The sequence below is a fragment of the Ovis aries genome, chromosome 3 (assembly GCF_016772045.2).
Source record: "Ovis aries strain OAR_USU_Benz2616 breed Rambouillet chromosome 3, ARS-UI_Ramb_v3.0, whole genome shotgun sequence".
Classification (NCBI taxonomy): domain Eukaryota; kingdom Metazoa; phylum Chordata; class Mammalia; order Artiodactyla; family Bovidae; genus Ovis; species Ovis aries.
The window spans coordinates 207,527,449-207,547,431 of NC_056056.1; the positions used below are offsets into that span (position 1 = coordinate 207,527,449).

The following is a 19,983-nucleotide window of genomic DNA, read 5'->3' on the forward strand; positions in this document are numbered from 1 at the left end:
TATGTGCAGATGAGTGTGGGTGAGTGAGGCTGAGTGAGGAGTGTGTGAGGAGTGTGTGAGGGTGTGTGAGCCTGTGTGTGTGTGTGGGGGGAGTGTGTGAGCCTGTGTGTGTGTGTGAGGGGAGGTGGAGCCTGTCTGAGTGAGAGGAACCGAGCTGCTGAGCAGGGACTGAGTCCGTTGGTCTGTGAAGCACACAGGGTGTCCACAGGGCTGGGTGTCACGGCTGCTGCATGTAACTGGATCAGAGATAATCGTGCACCTGCCTGCCTCTCTCTGGCTCCTCTCCCCCATCTCTCGGGCTCCCCTCTGCTTGTTGCCATGTCTGCCTAGCACTGGGCTCTGTGAGAGGCTCTGCGGGCTGGCCTCACCCGTTCCCACCAGGTGTCCATTAGGGAGCAGAGAAGCCTGCATCCAGGAGAGGGGACTTCTTGTCTGTTCAGTTCAGTTCAGTTCAGTCGCTCACTGGTGTCTGACTCTGTGATCCCATGGACCGCAGGACACCAGGCCTCCCTGTCCATCACCAACTCCCAGAGTCTACCCAGAGTCATGTCCATTGAGTCAGTGACGCCATCCAACCATCTCATCCTCTGTCGTCCCCTTCTCCTCCCATCTTCTCTCTTTCCCAGCTTCAGGGTCTTTTCTGACGTTTCAGCTCTTCACAGCAGGTGGGCAAAGTATTGGAGTTTCAGCTTCCACATCGGTCCTTCCAATGAACGAATTATCCCTCTGTAAAAATCAGTTGACGTGCAGCCCCACGTGTATAAGTTCCCAAGTCCCTGCCCTCGTCTCTGTGATGTTTCCTGATGTGCTGGGGGCCTGGGACGGTCCTTTGTCCTCCCAGGATCTGCTGTGACTCTGTAGGGAGCCCTTTCTCCGTGCCCTCTCCTGTCCCTCCCTGGAGCTGCTTTCCCCTGAGTGAGGGTGGAGTGTGTCACCAATCCTTCCTCATGGTCTGCAGGGTTTCTGTGGATATATCCGCGGATCTCCTTATGGGAGTCCTCTTGGGTGACAGAATTCTTTTCTACTCTTTAGACTTTTAGAGTTTTCCCTTTATTTTTGGACTTGAACACTTTACTCTGTAGGTCTTGAACAAGGTTGTTTTGGATTGAAATTATGGGGTGACTTATTAACTTCTTGAACTTAGATGTCCAGATCTTTCCCTAGGTTTGGAAATTCGCAGCCTGTCTTTCTGTTTTGATTATTTACTTTTGGCTGTGCTGGGTCTCCTTGCTGCCCGCGGGCTTTCTCTAGCTGCGGTGAGCAGGGGCTGCTCCTCGCTGCAGTGCACAGGCTTCTCACTGCAGGGGCTTCTCTTGGTGCAGAGCACAGGCTCTGGGTGCACACGTTTCAGCAGCTGGGGCACGCTGGCGTAGCTGCTCTGCGGATTGTGGCATCTCCTGGACCAGGGATTGAACCCATGTCCCCTGCACTGGCAGGTGGGTTCTTAACCACTACACCACCAGGGAAGTTCTCAGCCCTTAATTCTTTTCTCCTTCACTTCTTCTGCTCTGACTCCGGTCCGTACATTGTTTCTCTTTATGGTGTCCACTGGCTTTCTATATTCCTTTCATCCTCTTTTGGCTCCTCTATTTGGATGCTTTCAACTAATCTTCCTTCTAACACATTGATTCTTTTGTCTTTTTCTTTCCCTTGGTCAAGTCTGTTGTTGAGTCTCTGTGTTGAATTCTTCAGTTTGCTCATTGTATTGTGCATGTTAAGTCGCCTCAGTCATGTCTGACTCTTTGTGACCCCATGGACTGTAGCCCACCAGGCTCCTCATCCACAGGATTCTCCAGGCAAGAATACTGAAGTGGGTTGCCATGCACTCCTCCAGGGGGTCTTCCAGACCCAGAAATTGAACCCGAGTCTCTTACATTTCCTGCACTTGCAGACAGGTTCTTTACCACTAGTGCCACCTGGGAAGCCCATTCATTTATTATTCAGCTTCAAAATATCTGGTTGAAGAATTGAAGAAGTGAAAGTCACTCAGTCATGTTTGACTCTTTGCACACAGTCCATGGAATTCTCCAGGCCTTACTGGAGTGGGTAGTCTTTCCCTTCTCCAGGGGGTGTTCCCAACCCAAGGATCAAACACAGGTCTCCAGCATTGCAGACTGATTCTTTACCAGCTGAGCCACAAGAGAAGACCAAGAGAAGACTGGAGTGGGGAGCCTATTCCTTCTCCAGCAGATATTCCTGATGCAGGAATTGAACCGGGGTCTCCTGCATTGCAGGTGGATTCTTTACCAACTGAGCTATCAGAGAATAGCAAAACATCTGGTTAGTTCTTTATTTCAAGAAATCGAGTCTTCTGATGCTGGGACAGATTGAAGGTGGGAGGAGAAGGGATAATAGACGATGAGATGCTTGCATGGCATCACTGACTGAATGGATATGAGTCTGAGTAAACTCCAGGAGTTGGTGATGGACAGGGAGGCCGGGTGTACTGTAGTCCAAGGGGTCTCAAAGAATCAGACACGCTTGAGTGACTGAACTGAACTGAACACTGGTAATGTCTCCATCTATGATGTTCCTACTAACGAACTCCTTTTTATATTCAGAAACCAGAGTCATCTTATGACTTAATCACTAAAGTGACATATGATCACTTTCGTCAAATTCCATTTGTTAGATGCGTGTTACAGGTACATTGGAGTGTGGAATTACACAAAGACGTGAACACCAGATGGCAGGAATAACCAGGGCATTTTAGGGCCTGTTACCCAGCCCTCTGTTCCTGAGCTGGATGAGATGCTTCCTATGGACAGGGAAAGAGAGGGAGGATTCCTCCCTGGTTCCCGGTCCATGAGCTGCAACTGAGATGGAGATGCTGGGCCCTAGTAGCCTTGGGCACATCTACAGGGAGGGCAGCATCCAAAGTCTCTGAAGGCCTGTCCTCGATGGTGTCCCTGGAGCTGGTTCTACAGGCTCCTGAGAAATACTTGGTGCCTCCCTTCCTGCTCCGTGTTCAGTGATGGCACACTGGGGGCTTAAAGTTGGCCACGCTGGGAATGTTTATACCACAGAGGTCAGGAAATACTATATCCCATGCACTGTTTTGCTCCCCAGAGAGCTAATGTTTTAAATATTGTACCACTCTAAGTCTCCTAAAATCTTTCCTGTCGTGTGTCTCTTTTGCAGTACTGGAGCTGAGACTGAAAGATGGAGCCCACCGCTGTGAGGGGAGAGTGGAAGTGAAGCACCAGGGAGAATGGGGCACAGTGGTTGACGGCAGCTGGAGTTTGAAGGATGCATCTGTAGTGTGCAGACAGCTGGGGTGTGGAGCTGCTGTTCGTATTCCTCAAAAGGCTTATTTTGGGCCAGGACTTGGCCCCATTTGGCTTTCATATACTTCATGTGAAGGGACAGAGTCAACTGTCAGTGACTGTAGGCATTCTAATATTAAAGACTATCGTAATGATAGCTATACCCATGATTGGGATGCTGGAGTAGTCTGCTCAGGTAAGTCCTGTCTGGTCTGTGTGGGGATCTCTAGCAGGAAAAGCCTCTGTCTTATCACAGGAATGACTCGAGATTACGGATAGAGCCTTTAGAACATGCTTGGGTGAAGGGTCTTTGTGTTCTGTTGTAGGAGGCCGAGGTGAGGTCAAAAGTTTCATACAGATTCAGCTTCTGGGTTCGACCTCTGTGACACAGTCTCAGCATGGTAATTGTTCTGTATTCTTTGACATAATGGTCAGTAGGATGTGGATGTGGCTACATTGTTGGCGGGGGCAGGGGCTGTCATAGGAGAGTTGTAGGCAACAAGGTTTATTATCCTCATTGGTCCTAAAAGTCAGAGTTATCACACTCCATCAGGTTGGTATGTGGGTGATGTGCCAATAGAACAGGATCAACCAAGCAATGGACCTCATAAGGGCATGTGAAGACCCATGCACAAGTGAAAATACCCAAAGTCATGGTGCAGTTACACAGGAAAAGGTGTGAGAGAAACTCAGTGGTGCATTTAAATGTCCCTAGGTCACAGTCAGAGGAGGCCAGAAGCGGGACTCGTGGCAGGGAAAATCTCATCACACTGGTGTACCTGATGAATCGAGTGGGGAGCTCACACCATATTTACAGGGATGTTGAGGGAGCAGGAAAATGCACTCTTGAGGTTTACAACACAGCAGCTGAAGCACATCACGTATAAGAGGCAGTGAAGCTAGGAGTTCATAGGGTTCTCAAGGCAAGTATACAGAGGTGGTTTGCCTTTCCTTCTCCAGTAGACCATGTCTTGTCAGAACTCTCCACTAAGACCCATCTGTCTTGGGTGGCCCTACATGGCATGGCTCATAGTTTCATTGAGATAGACAAGGCTGTGGTCCATGAACTGAGAACTTCCAAATGTTCAAGCTGGATTTAGAAAGAACAGAGGAACCAGAGGTCAAATTGCCAACATCCGTTCGATCACTGAAAATGCAAGAGAGTTCCAGAAAAACATCTACTTCTACTTTATTGACTATGCGAAAGCCTTTAACTATTTGGATCACAACAAACTGGAAACTTCTTCAAGAGATGGGAATACCAGACCATCTGACCTTCATCCTGAGAAATCTGTATGTAGGTCAAGAAGCAACAGTTAGAACTGGACATGGAACAAAAGACTGGTTCCAAATCAGGGAAGGAGTACGTCAAGGCTGTATATTGTCACCCTGCTTATTTAACTTCTATCAGTGGCACCCCACTCCAGTACTCCTGCCTGGAAAATCCCATGGATGGAGGAGCCTGGAAGGCTGCAGTCCATGGGTTCACTGAGGGTCGGACACGACTGAGTAACTTCACTTTCACATTTCACTTTCATGCATTGGAGAAGGAAATGGCAACCCACCTCAATGTTCTTGCCTGGAGTATCCCAGGGACGGGGGAGCCTGGTGGGCTGCTGTCTATGGGGTCACACAGAGTTGGACACGACTGAAGTGATTTAGCAGCAGTAGCAGCAACATGCAGAGTACATCTTGAGAAATGTTGGACTGGATGAAGCACAAGCTGGAATCAAGATTGTAGGGAGAAATATCAATAACCTCAGATGCAGTTTAAATCACACTTATGGCCGAAAGATGCTTACTCATTAGAAGAAAAGTTATGAGCAACCTAGACAGCATATTAAAAAGGAGAGATATTACTTTGCCAACTAAGGTCCGTCTAGTCAAGGCTATGGTTTTTCCTGTGGTCATGTATGGATGTCAGGGTTGGACTGTTAAGAAGGCTGAGCACTGAAGAATTGATGCTTTTGAAGTGTGGTGTTGGAGAAGACTCTTGAGAGTCCCTTGGACTTCAAGGAGATCCAACCAGTCCATTCTGAAGGAGATCAACCCTGGGATTTCTTTGGAAGGAATGATGCTAAAGCTGAAACTCCAGTACTTTGGCCACCTCATGGGAAGAGTTGTCTTATTGGAAAAGACTCTGATGCTGGGAGGGATTGGGGACAGGAGGAGAAGGGGACGACAGAGGATGAGATGGCTGGATGGCATCACTGACTCGATGGATGCGAGTCTGAATGAACTCCGGGAGTTGGTGATGGACAGGGAGGCCTGGCGTGCTGTGATTCATGGGGTCACAGAGTCGGACACGACTGAGCGACTGAACTGAACTGAACTGAACTAATATTTAGACCCTGAATGTGGTTTGTACTCCCTAACTACCATTACTCTAACTTAGACTCTCACATTTTTATCAATGGTTCCAGTTTCCTTCTATTTCTCTCTTTTTTTAAAAAAATATAAATTTATTTATTTTAATTGGAGGTTAATTACTTTACAATATTGTATTGGTTTTGCCATACATCAACATGAATCCGCCACAGGTATACACGTTTCTCTTTTTGTCACTAGTTTCCTCCCCCGGTCTGTCTTTTCTGTACTTTCAGACATATTTTAATGATGTGAAGATAAGTCAAAGTGGTGGTGATGTAGCAGGAATAAGATTAGAATAGCATGTGTTTTCATTATCTTAATCAGAATTCTTGGAGTTTCTTCTGCTCAACCTTAGGAGTCAGGTATGGAAGAGAAATTTCCGCCTCAGTAGTGGATTGCTGGAAGTGAAGTACCGTGTTTAGGAGAAATCTAGAGTGGAAACAATGACCAGAGGAGAATGTAGAGAAGCTTGTTTGAGATAAGGAGGAGATTTCATGGAGTTCAGGTGGAAGGTCTGGGAGGAATTACACAAATTGTGAAGAACTGTGGTGCAAGCGTTCCAGGTTGCTTCAGCCCTGTCCTACTCTTTGTGACCCCATGGACCCCATGGATTCTCCAGGCATGAATATCAGAGTGGGTTGCCATTTGTTTCTCTAGGGGATCTTCGTCACCCAGGGATCAAACCTGGGTCTCCCACACTGCAGGCAGAGTCTTGATTATCTTCTGAGCCACCAGGACTACAGTACTGAAGTGCGAAATGGTGAGGGGATGAAGATGCAAGGACTGCAGGAGGAGAGGGTTGGAAAGATGCAGGTCAGCTCATACATTCACCACAGCCTCTGTGTTACACTTCCTTCCTGCCCCCATTCCTTCCCTCCCTCTCTTCCTTTATCTGGCTGTGGGAGTCATTTCTGAGTTCTGTGGAAGTGTTAGCATTTGGAGGTTGCAGTTTTCTTAGTGGATTCTGTTTATCTAATAAATATAAGATTACTCATATTTTTCTCTTTTTTTGTATCAGATTTTGGTGAGTTGTATTTCACAAGTAATTTGTCTTCAAGGACTTGGTCCATTTTACAAAAAGTTTTTCAAATTAGAGTAACACCGTTTCATATCTTATATCTTTAGATGTTGGCAAGATCTAAGTAGCACTGGTTCATATCTCGTATCTGTAGATGTTGGGAAGATCTATAATGATATTCCTCCTTTTGTTACTGGTTTTGTTAATTTGTGTTCCCTCTTTTTTCTTAATTGGTTTCCTAGAAGATTATCCGTGTTAATGTTCTTTTTAAGAGAATCACTAGAGCTTCCCCTGTGGCTCAGTGGGTAAAGCATCTGCCTCCAATGCGGGAGACCTGGGTTCAATCCCTGGGTCAGGAAGATCTCCTGGAGAAGGAAGTGGCAACCCACTCCAGTACTCTTGCCTGGAAAATCCCATGGACTGAGAAGCCTGGTAGGCTACAGTCAATGGGGTCGCAAAGAGTTGGACACGACTGAGCAACTTTCCCTTCGCTAAGAGAATCACTAATGGACTGTATTGATTTTCTTGATGGTGTATTTGCTTTCTTCTTAATTGATTTCTATGCTCAGTTTTCATTCCTCTTTTTCAGTTATGACTGGTTGCTTTTGTAGATTCTTGAGGTGGAGTCTTGGATCATTTCCTTCTTTTTCTATTTTTATTCTAATGTAATCATCAAGGAAGCATCAAGGTTCTAAATTTTCCTCTAAGCATCACTTTATTTTTAACCCACCAGTTTCAATACTATATAATTTCTTTTGTATTATCATAAAATGTTTCTTTTTCTCTGAATTCTTTGTCTTATATTGTGACTTTATATGATATTAATTTAGATATCACATACAGTTTTCTCTGATTTGTGTTTGCATGGTACATAATTTTTACCTCTTTAGTATGTTTCTGTGTTTATATTTAAACAGATATAAGTTTGTAGACAGTATATTGTTTTGTCTTATTTTATCTGGTCTGATTATCTTGTTTTTTATTTGGAGTACTTAAATTATTCACATTTAAAAGAGTTCCAGAAAAACATTTATTTCTGCTTTATTGACTATGCCAAAGCCTTTGACTGTGTGGATCACAATAAACTGTAGAAAATTCTTCAAGAGATGGGAATACCAGACCACCGACCTGCCTCTTGGGAAATCTGTATGAAGGCCAGGAAGCAACAGTTAGAACCGAAACAACAGACTGGTTCCAAATAGGAAAAGGAGTACGTCAAGGCTGTATATTGTCACCCTGCTTATTTAACTTATATACAAAGTGCATCATGAGAAATGCTGGGCTGGATGAAGCACAAGCTGGAATCAAGATTGCCAGGAGAAATATCAATAACCTCAGATATGCAGATAACACCACCCTTATGGCAGAAAGTGAAGAGGAACTAAAGAGCCTCTTGATGAAAGTGAAAGAGGAGAGTGAAAAAGTTCTCTTAAAGCTCAACATTCAGAAAATGAAGATCATGGCATCCGGTCACATCACTCCATGGGAAATAGAGTGAGAAACAGTGGAAACAGTGTCAGACTTTATTTCTTTAGGCTCCAAAATCACTGTAGATGGTGATTGCAGCCATGAAATTAAAAGACACTTACTCCTTGGAAGAAAAGTTATGAGCAACCTAGATAGCATATTCAAAAGCAGAGACATTACTTTGCCGACTAAGGTCCATCTAGTCAAGGCTATGGTTTTTCCTGTGGTCACGTATGGATGTGAGAGTTGGACTGTGAAGAAGGCTGAGCACCGAAGAATTGATGCTTTTAACTGTGGTGTTGGAGAAGACTTTGAGAGTCCCTTGGACTGCAAGGAGATCCAACCAGTCCATTCTGAAGGAGATCAACCCTGGGATTTCCTTGGAAGGAATGATGCTAAAGCTGAAACTCCAGTCCTTTGCCACCTCATGTGAAGAGTTGTCTCATTGGAAAAGACTTTGATGCTGGGAGGGGTTTGGGGCAGGAGAAGAAGGGGACAACAGAGGATGAGATGGCTGGATGGCATCACTGACATGATGGACATGAGTCTGAGTGAACTTCAGAAGTTGGTGATGGACAGGGAGGCCTGGTGTGCTGTGATTCATGGGGTCACAAAGAGTCAGACACGACTGAGTGACTGAACTGAACTGAATGTAATTATTGACATAATTGGGTTTAAGTGTACTTGCCTGCTATTTGTCAGAGAAGGCAATGGCAACCCACTCCAATACTCTTGCCTGGAAAATCCCATGGATGGAGGAGCCTGGTAGGCTGTAGTCCAAGGGTAGCTAAGAGTCAGACACCACTGAGCAAATTCACTTTCACGTTTCACTTTTATGCATTGGAGAAGGAAATGGCAACCCACTCCAGTGTTCTTGCCTTGAGAATTCCAGGGACGGGGGAGCCTGGTGGGCTGCTGTCTATGGGGTCGCACAGATTTGGACACGACTGAGGTGACTTAGCAGCAATAGCAGCAGCAGCTGCTATATGTTATATCTTTGTTCTTATTTTAATCTTTGAGTATATTTTACCATTTTAATCTAAATACTGTATTGGTTTATTAATGGTGTCAGTTTTTTAGGTGATTATAATGTTTAAACTTTTTTAATTTTTAAAGTAATTTTGTCTTTTGCTGGCTGGGTCTTCACTGCTGCACGGGCTTTTCCCTAGTTGCAGTGATCAGAGGCTCCTCTCTAGCTGCAGCATGAGGCTCTCATTGCGGTGGCGTCTCCTGCTGTGGAGCACAGGCTCTATGGGGCACAAGCTTCAGTAGGCGTGGCCCCTGGGCTCTGGAGCACAGGCTCGCTAGTTGTGGTGCACGGGCTTAGTGGCTCTGTGGTATGTGGGATTTTCCCAGACCACGGATTGAACCCACGTCTCCTGCACTGTCAGGGGGAGTCTTCACCACTGACCCACTGGGAAAGCCCAGTGTTGAATTATTAACCTTCAATTACATTTACCTTGAAATATGATGCCACTACATGCAATGTCAGCCACTATACTTTTCTTCCACTTCCCTGTTCTTGTCTTTGGTGCCATCATTGTCATACATTCTATTTATCAATTTATTATGAATCTTATAGTTTGCTGCTAATATTTTTGCCTTACATCTTCTAATAGAGAATCAACATTTAGCACAGTCTCTATAGCTTTGAGAGGATCCATGTTTTCATCTGCCGTCATCTCCCTTTAGCTTGAAGAACTTTCTGAGGCAGTTTTGTGTAGTGTGTGTCTGGTGGCCTCCAAGTCTATCATCTCTCATTTACCTGAAATCCTTTTAATTTTCATTCAGTTTTGAAAAGTATTTTCTTGTGTGATTCAATTTTAGGGTAACAAATGCCCAATCCCAATACTTTAAATATGCTGTTACATTGTCATCTGACTTTCATTGCCTCCAACAAAAAGTCAGTAAATAATACTTTTGTTCCCTGTATATAATGTGTCAAACTTCCCTGGCTGCTCTTAACATATTTTTGTTTGTTTGTTTACCAATGAATTTCAGTAAACACATTGTAAAATTTTCTGAGAATGGTTTCACTATCTTGTTTGGGGTTTATTTAGCTTTTTGGATCCGTGGGTTTACAGTTTTCAACAACTTTGGGAAAATGTCATTTATCACTTGTTAATATTTTTCTACACATCCGTTATTCTGAATCTCCAAATACACATATTTTAGATATTTTGATATTATCCCACATGCCATTGAGTTTCCATTCATATTTTTCTGCCGTTTTGCTCTCTTTGGTTTAATTTAGTTAGTTTCTACTGCTGTGTTTTACTTCCCAATTCTTTTATTCTGCAATGTCTAGTCTCTTGTGTAATTAATCCAAATAATTGTTCATTCCAATACTATATTTTTCAGTTTCAGAAGTCTCATTTGTTTATTTTTCTTAGTGTTTCTCCCTGTTTATTTTTATGCTTCATTAAGCATATTGATATTAGGGGTTTAAGGAGCTCTTCAGCCCATTCAATCATTTCTGTAATTTCTGGACCTGCTTTAAATGAATTGTTTTTAAAGAATGTGTTATGGGTTACATTTCTCTCTTTTGGAAATTCTAATAATTGTTTGGTTGGATGTTGGGCATCACTAAGCAGTCCTTTACCAGGAAGAACTTCAGAAGTAAATAATCAGAACACACCCAGAGATGAGGGAATTGTCCTTGATGAATTAAATAAAGTTGTTTCATTGAGTTATCTTCATTCAGTTCAAATGTGTTCCTCTGATGACCAAATGATGAACTCTTATTTTGGTTTTCCTCCTTTAGTTTCAAAGCTTCCTTGATCCCACCTTGCATGCCATATGCCCCACCTACACCCTACTTCTTCAGCAGTAGCTACACTTTCTGATTTTCTGTTTCCATCCATCTGTATCTTTTAAAATGGTGTTTGCTTGTCTGAAGTGGGAGAAATGAGAAAGGATAGCAGTTTAGGTGGTAGATGGGAGGAGCAGAGGGTGATGTAGTATGCTAACAACCTACTCAATGAGTGTTTCCCACAAATATTTGTATATTTATCCATACTGAGGCTTTTTCAACTTGGAACTCTCCAAATTATGGCTTGTTTGCTCATTTCCTCCTCCTCCTCCTTCTTCTTCCTTCTTTTCGGCAACATGCCATCTTCTTTTAGAATTGTAAAACATCCCTGAAAGAAATTAAAGACAATATGATGAGTGGAAAGTCATTCTGTGTTTCTGGCCTGCAAGAATTAGTATAGTTAAAATGCCTGTACTTCTCAAAGTGATCTATAGATTTAATGCAATTCCTATCTAAATAGCATTCTTTACAGAAATAGGAAAACAATCTTAAAATATGAGTGTGTGGTTTAATTTTTATATATTCATGAATTCCTGTTTTCTGATCATTATTGAATTTTAGTTCCATTCCATTATGGTCATGTAAGATACTTGGAATTATTTTAATATTTTTGAATTTGTTAAAGCTTATTTGTAACCTAGTCTGGAGACTATTCCATGCGTGCTTCAGAAGAATGCATTTTTTTTTGTGTGTGTGGTTAGAATTAGAACAATCATAGTATTAAAATCAATTATTATCTGCCCTTAGCATTTTCTATGAGTCCTGTTTGAGAAGAAAACCCTTTAATAGGAGACAATGTGGAAACTATGCTATCTGGTAAACTCCCACTGAGAGCACACTCTCCCCCAGATTCTTTGACAAGTCCTAGCTTTCAAGAGAGATGGCTGGGACTCTCTCTCTATGCCTCTCTGAGTTTTCTTCACTCATTTCCCTTCCCACTGAGGTCACTGAAGGAATTCATGGAATTTTTTGGCATCAAAAAGTATCAGAAAGACAAGACGTGATGACATAAATGTGAATTAGTGACAGTGTCCATATTTCTTCTCTGGAGCTGTCACCCATCTACAGGTTGGCATCCCCTCATGGATCCAGCCTCAGGACTTTCCTTAACCTAAGTCACTTGAGGACTAGCTTCTGGGAGAGAAAACTGGGCAGAATATTAGCCCCACAAGTCCCATGAAAGCTTTCTAAGCTTGCCTGGATGCTAGGTCTCTCATCTCATAGCCCATGTCCCTCTGGGTGGCTTCTGGTCTGCGTATCTCTATGTTCAAGTTTAAGTGCCTAAATATTACACATTATCCTTGGATCTGTATGTAAGTCCTAGGCTGCTAAGTGAGAAATTCACTTCTCCAACCAATGCTAAAACACGTGTTTCCAGTATTCAGCCAATCCAATGATCTGAATTGGGCTCTGTACTTTGCAGGGTCCTAGACCGAGGAATTCACATTTTTAACCAGTCTCAAAGTGTATGTTCTTGGGATTCAATCGTTCCAAACTGACCTTTTAATCCTCTTGAATTTCTCTTCAGAAATCTGTCATGAAAATTCAATTACGACACTAACTGTCAAAGACTCTCTACATGCTCCACTCCTAAAACGAAAAACTTTCACTCCACTGCCTGTGATGTGCATTTCCAGTTGCCAAGTCAGTACCATGAACACTGACTGGTTTTGTTGTTATTTCCTCTTAGGATTTGTGCGTCTGGCTGGAGGGGATGGACCCTGCTCAGGGCGAGTAGAAGTGTATTCTGGAGAAGCCTGGATCCCAGTGTCTGATGGGAACTTCACCCTCCCCACTGCCCAGGTCATCTGTGCAGAGCTGGGATGTGGCAAGGCTGTGTCTGTCCAGGGACATGAGCTCTTCAGAGAGTCAGATGGCCGGGTCTGGGCTGAAGAGTTCAGGTGTGAGGGGGAGGAGCCTGAGCTCTCTCTCTGCCCTAGAGTGCCCTGTCCAGGGGGCACTTGTCACCACAGTGGAGCTGCTCAGGTTGTCTGTTCAGGTGAGATGCAAGTCAGGCCTTTCACCTCTGTGAACACCTTGCTCAGGTGAGAAAGTCATGTGATTTTGCTGAAACTCTGTCTTCTTCTGCCAGCATACTCAGAAGTCCGGCTCATGACAAACGGCTCCTCTCAGTGTGAAGGGCAGGTGGAGATGAACATTTCTGGACAATGGAGAGCACTCTGTGCCTCCCCTTGGAGTCTGGCCGATGCCAATGTTGTCTGTCATCAGCTTGGCTGTGGAGTTGCCATCTCTACCCCTGGAAGACCACACTTGGTGGAAGGAGGTGATCAGATCCTAACAGCCCGATTTCACTGTTCAGGGGCAGAGTCCTTCCTGTGGAGTTGTCCTGTGACTGCCCTGGGTGGTCCTGACTGTTCCCATGGCAACACTGCCTCTGTGATCTGCTCAGGTAAGAGAGAGGGAAGGGCTACTGGTACTCAGGATGCTCCTGGAGTAAAATGTCTCCAAGAGTAGACAGTGAGGTTAAACAGGCTTCAGAGTCAGAGATTTATTTTCTAGTGAAATATGGATCTTCTCATTGTTCATTCATTTTTCAGGCCAGGGCAAGAAGTGTGAAGGGGAATAATATATTTTTAAGCACCATTGTTGCTCACGTGTAATCATAGAAAACAATGTAGGAGCAGTAAGTATAGACCTCAGGATGAACCCCAGCCCAGAGCAGCAAAGAGAGTGTCCCCAGCACCACAGTCACTGTCGTCCCTAGTATCTGTGTCTTCCCTCCTCGACAGGGAAAAAAGCGCTTACCTAGCTTCTACTAACATAGAGAGTTTCATCAATGTTTGAACTTTATGTAAAATGATGCTGTATGTTTCATCTTTTGTATCTAATTTCGTAGACTCAACATTATGTTTGGGATTCACACATGATGTTGTATATTGTAGCACTTTATTTTTTTTATTATTGTAGAGTAACTTTTGAATGATCATATGGTCATGTACTGATCCATTCTACTGACAGTATAGATCTGAGTTATTTCCAGTTCTTGACTATTACAAATATGATATTACAAGTTACCATGACAATGTCTTTGGATGCAAATATGTATTACTTATTTTCCATGTTTACCCTTTGGCCTTTTATTTTCATTTTCTTAATCAAATGGTGTCCTTTGATAAACTCATTTCTTAATCTTATGTAAATATAACTTACCAACATTTTTCTGTACATTTAATGCTTGTTATATCCTTTAAAAAAGGATTTTGCCTACTCGAAGATCATAAAAACATTCTCTAAGAGTATCTTATGGAAATTTTATTATATTTCCCTTGGATATTATTGTGCATTCCTTCTGGGATTGATATCTGTATAAGATAAGGGTCCAAAATCACTGCAGATGGTGACTGCAGCCATGAAATCAAAAGACGCTTACTCCTTGGAAGAAAAGTTGTGACCAACCTAGATAGCATATTCAAAAGCAGAGATATTACATTGTTGACTAAGGTCCGTCTAGTCAAGGCTATGGTTTTTCCAGTGGTCATGTATGGATGTGAGTGTTGGACTGTGAAGAAGGCTGAGCATCGAAGAATTGCTGCTTTTGAATTGTGATGTTAGAGAAGACTCTTGAGAGTCCCTTGGACTGCAAGGAGATCCAACCAGTCCATTCTGAAGGAGATCAACCCTGGGATTTCTTTAGAAAGAATGATGCTAAAGCTGAAACTCCAGTACTTTGGCCACCTCATGCAAAGAGTTGACTCATTGGAAAAGACTTTGATGCTGGAAGGGATTGGGGGCAGGAGGAGAAGGGGACGTCAGAGGATAAGATGGCTGGATGGCATCACGGACTCCATGGACGCGAGTCTGAGTGAACTCCGGGAGTTGGTGATGGACATGGAGGCCTGGCGTGCTGTGATTCATGGGGTCGCAAAGAGTCAGACACGACTGAGCGACTGAACTGAACTGAACTGAAGATAAGAGTCAGGGTTCATATGGACATCCAATTGACTCAGAATCTTCTTCTGAAAAGACTCTTCCCCACTGCAGTGCTGCCTTCGTCATAAGCAGAAGGGCAATTATGTCTGTCTATTTGAGACTCTCTATTCTGTTTCATGTTATCATTTGTCTATCCCTGGACAAATACTTAATTTTCTTAATTATTATAACTTCATAGTTGTTGTTGTTCAATTGATAAGTCATGTCTGACTCTTTGTGACCCCATGGACTACAGCATACTAGGCTTCCCTGTCCTTCACTGAATTTCAGACTTTGTAGTTAGTCTGAATAATTTTAATTTACAGAGTTACTTTATATTAACTCCTCTAATATCATTGCTTTCGTTACCAAATGTGCTGTTCATTTTTGGTTGCTTGTATTTTGCTCGTATTTTGTGTGAATTTAGAAGTCAGCTTGTCATTTTCATCAAAAGAAAAGCTTAAGGGTATCATTGAGATTAGAATAAAATATTTGAGAATAGACATAGAAATTTGAGGATGATTGACATTGACAATGTTGAGTTTTTCAAATCATTGACATAATACATCCCTCCATTTGGTTAGATCCTGAATTTCAGAGAATTTGTCCATCTTCTACTAGGATTTCCCCTAGGTATTTTATTTTTGATGTTATGAATATTTTTGTGAAAGTGTCCTGGCAATGAATTCTCTTTGACTTGTTTTCATCTTTTAATTCTTTCAATTTTGATGTATGTTGAGACATAAAATATTGGGAAAACACTATAAAAATTCCTTTATGACCTTTACCTGGGTTTCTAAATGTTAGTATCAGTAGGTCATTATTTTCCTTAATTCAGTTTCCTGTTCTTCAACCCTTCCAGACTTCTGATCATTGTTGTTTCTTCAGGAAACCAGACCCAGGTGCTGCCCCAGTGCAACGACTCTAAGGCAGAACTAGAAAGCTCTGCGGCCTCAGTGGAGAGCGCCCCCTACTGCTCAGGTAAGGGTCCCACAGGACGGAAGACCCTTCTCAACCATTGGAGTCACCGCCCCCATGTCCCATTTCTCTCCTCAGACAACAGACAGCTCCGCCTATTGGACGGGGGCGGTCCCTGCGCCGGGAGAGTGGAGATCCTTGACCAGGGCTCCTGGGGCACCATCTGTGATGACGGCTGGGACCTGGACGATGCCCACGTGGTGTGCAGGCAGCTGGGCTGTGGAGAAGCCCTCAATGCCACGGGGTCTGCTCACTTTGGGGCAGGATCAGGGCCCATCTGGCTGGACGACCTGAACTGCACAGGAAAGGAGTCCCACGTGTGGAGGTGCCCTTCCCGAGGCTGGGGGCAGCACGACTGCAGACACAAGCAGGACGCGGGGGTCATCTGCTCAGGTCAGCACTCCACACTGTCCACAGGCTGGAGGAGGGGTGGGGCCCTGGAGGACGGGGGTCTGAGCCCCGAGGGAGAGATGCTGAAAGGACCAGAGAAGGAGGCTTCCTCCCATGAAGCCTGTCTTTCCAGCAGATGTGAAGACGAGGTGCTTTCACTTCCTTCTGCAGCAGCTGAGGTTCTGGTGCTTTCTTCTCAGCAGTGTTTCCTGGCAGAGCCTTTTCTCACAGTTTTTCTTGAAAGCAGGGCTCTCTCTCCAGTTACATACAAAAAATTTAAACCCACGGTACTAGTTTCTGTTTGCGTTCTCAACAATTTACCAATTAGTGGTTTACAACAGCATATATTTATTTCCTTACTCTTCTCTAGCTTAGATGTCCAGCAGGGTTCTCACTGGGCTGGGATCAAGGCGTCAGCAGGGCCGCATCACTTTTGCGGCTCTAGGGGAGAATCTGTTTCTTGTCTTTCCAAACTTCTTGAAACCACCTACATTCCTTCCTTCACAGCACCCTTCATCCATTATCAGACCAGCAATGCTGCAGGCCTCCAACCATTATCCAGAGTCACATCTCTCTTTCTATCCAGAGCTAAGAAAAGTATTCCACGTTTAAGGACAGTGGGTCTAAGGATGTGATTAGACTGGGCTCATATTGTTAATACATCATCTCACCATCCCGAGGTCCTTACCTTAATCACATCTGTAAATCCCTCTTGTCAGATACGGTATCATATTCACAGGTTGCAGAGATTGGGATGTGGACATTTTTGGATTAATTATTATCCTTATCTCCCTAATATCCACATCACATCCCTTTGACATACTCTTTAAAGATTTCATCAGGAAGCAGGATTCAGCTGCCCCTCCCTGAATAGCACCCATGCAGTTTGGTCTTCCTCTCAGTTCATATCCACTACACCATTGTAGTAGAGAAAGACAGACACAAATGGACAAAGTCAGTTAAAAGGAAGGTGATGTCAGTCTTGTCATCTAGTGGGTATCTCTTGAACAAGGTCAGAGATGAATGTTCACCATTTCTAGAAGAAAGGAAAACCAGAACATCCAGCAAAGTTTTTACTGTGTCCTGTATCCTCCCCTTTCAACCTTAGAGTTCCTGGCCCTCAGGATGGTGAGCGAGGACCAGCAGTGTGCTGGGTGGCTGGAAGTTTTCTACAATGGGACCTGGGGCAGTGTCTGCCGCAACCCCATGGAAAACATCACTGTGTCCGTGATCTGCAGACAGCTTGGCTGTGGGGACAGTGGAACCCTCAACTCTTCTGTTGGTCTCAGGGAAGGTTCTAGACCCCGGTGGGTGGATGGAATCCGCTGTCGGAAAACAGACACCTCTCTCTGGCAGTGTCCTTCTGACCCTTGGAATTACACTTCATGCTCTCCCAAGGAGGAAGCCTATATCTCGTGTGAAGGTGACTTACTGTCTGTTTCTGTGTGTCTGTCCCAACCCTGTAGGATGCAGTGAGATTTGATATTTTAAAATCTAAGTGATGAGTTTAATTTGGGTTCACAAAATGATATAAAGTGAAAATGTTAGTTGCTCAGTTGTGCTCTTTGTAACCACATGGACTGTAGCCTGCCAGGCTCCTCTGTCCGTGGGATTCTCCAGGCAAGAATGCTGGAATGGGTTACCATTCGCTTCTCCAGGGGGTCATCCTGACCCAGGTATGAAATCGGGTCTCCTACAATGAAGTCAGATTCTTTACTGTCTGAGCCACCAGAGAAGCTTAAATGAGGTAAGAATGAAACTAATTTAATCCACATATTCCAACCTTTTTTGTTAAAATTTTTAATTGAGAACGTAATTCTTGTAACATTGTATTAGTTCTAAGTGTAAAACATAGTGTTTATGTATTTGTACATATTGGTAAGTCACCACACATACAGTAATATCCATCACCACATGCAGTTACAATTTTTTTCTCTTATGATCCCACAAGTAAGAATTTGCATGGTGAAACTAAAACCCAGCACAACCAAATAAATACTTAATTTTAAAAGAGAGTATGATTTTCTTTATAACTTCATGGTTTTTTTATCCACATAAGGGCTTCCCTGGTAGATCAACTGGCAAAGAATCCGCCTGCCATGCAGGAGACCCTGGTTTGATTCCTGAGTCTGGAAAATCCGCTGGAGAAGGATAGGCTACTCACTACAGTATTCTTGGGCTTCCCTTGTGACTCAGCTGGTAAAGAATCTGCCTGCAATGTGGGAGACCTGGGTTTGATCCCTGGGTTGGGAAGATCTCCTGGAGAAGGGAATGGCTACCCACTCCAGTATTCTCGCCTGGAGAATTCCATGGACTCTATACTCCATCGGGCTGAAAAGAGTTGGACATGACTGAGCGACTTTCACAAACACTATATACAAAAATATTATCTTCTTTCCTATATACTGTCTTATATCTTTCATGACAATATTTTTTCTTTAGAATGTTTTAAAATTCCTTATTTATTCATAGGAACTCTTTATAAACAAACATCACTTACTGTTTTGCTTAAATATTTTTGTAGGATTTCCCCCATATTTTACATATATTTTTAAGGTTGTATATGTGTATGGGTGGGTTATGTGCTCAAATCTGTAATGTTTTACTTTTTTGATGTCTACCTTTAGTGCAATGTTTCAAATGCCATTCTTCATCTCAAAATAACATTGAATCAAGTTTTATTTTCTGCAAACAATTTTATAGTTCCACTAAAGAATATTCAAAACCTAATTTCAAATTTATTTATTTATCTGAATTTATTTCACTATGTGTGATGGTGTAACATCATTACCAGGTAAGAATTGCATTTTAGATATGTGATATCTTAGCTCCATCACAAAATAAAAGCACATGGTTTCATGAGTTCATGGACATGACATCAAAAGTACAGGCAACAAAGCAAAAATAGACTAGTGGGAATATACCAAACTAAAAAGCTTCCAGAAACCAAATGAAAGATCAACAGAGTGAAAAAGCAAGCTAGCACAAATTATATAAGGTGTTTATTTCCAAAAATAATAAGGAACTCCTATAACTTAAGAGAAGAGAAACCCAACAAACTTAAAACTTAATAACTCAATTAAAAAACTGGCCAAGGGCTTGAATAGAAATTGCTCTATAGAAGAGATACAAATGGCAATATGTACATAAAAAATGCTTGACATTGTTAATCATCAGGGAAATGTAAATTAAAACCACAAAGAGATATCATCTCACACATATCAGAATGACTGTTTTTTTTTTTTTTAAGACACTTAGTGTTCCCCACTCCAGTACTCTTGCCTGAAAATCCCTTGGACGGAGGAGCCTGGTAGGCTGCAGTCCATGGGGTTGCTAAGAGTTGGATATGACTGAGCGACTTTACTTTCACTCTTCACTTTCATGCACTGGAGAAGGAAATGGCAACCCACTCCAGTGTTCCCAAGGATGGGGGAGCATGGTGGGCTGCAGTCTGTGGGGTCCCATAGACATGACTGAAGCGACTTAACAGCAGCAGCAGCAGTGTTGGCAAGGCTGTGGAGAAATCGATACTTTATGTGTACTTATCCACATTAAATGTATAAATTGTACTAATAAAACTATGTAATCCAGGGGTTAAATCTCGGCTTTCATTGTCATGGGTCCAGGTTCAACCCCTGACCTGGGAACTATGAGCCCATGAGCAACAGCACAGCCAAAAACCAAACAACAGCACAAAAACTATGACCCAAACATCTGTATGATCTATACTGATGTCCCTGTTCATTCTTGGT

General features: G+C 43.1%; 1 protein-coding gene across 1 annotated transcript in view; it reads left to right on the plus strand.

The window, feature by feature from the left end:
* LOC101102967 (antigen WC1.1) overlaps positions 1-19,983 on the plus strand; it is a 50,943-nt gene that overhangs the window by 649 nt on the left and 30,311 nt on the right. Inside the window, exons 2-7 of the mRNA XM_060413462.1 lie at positions 3,142-3,462; positions 12,624-12,932; positions 13,026-13,343; positions 15,752-15,844; positions 15,920-16,234; positions 17,340-17,654. Coding sequence (XP_060269445.1) covers positions 3,142-3,462; positions 12,624-12,932; positions 13,026-13,343; positions 15,752-15,844; positions 15,920-16,234; positions 17,340-17,654 — 1,671 coding nt within the window. The remainder of the gene's footprint in view (positions 1-3,141; positions 3,463-12,623; positions 12,933-13,025; positions 13,344-15,751; positions 15,845-15,919; positions 16,235-17,339; positions 17,655-19,983) is intronic.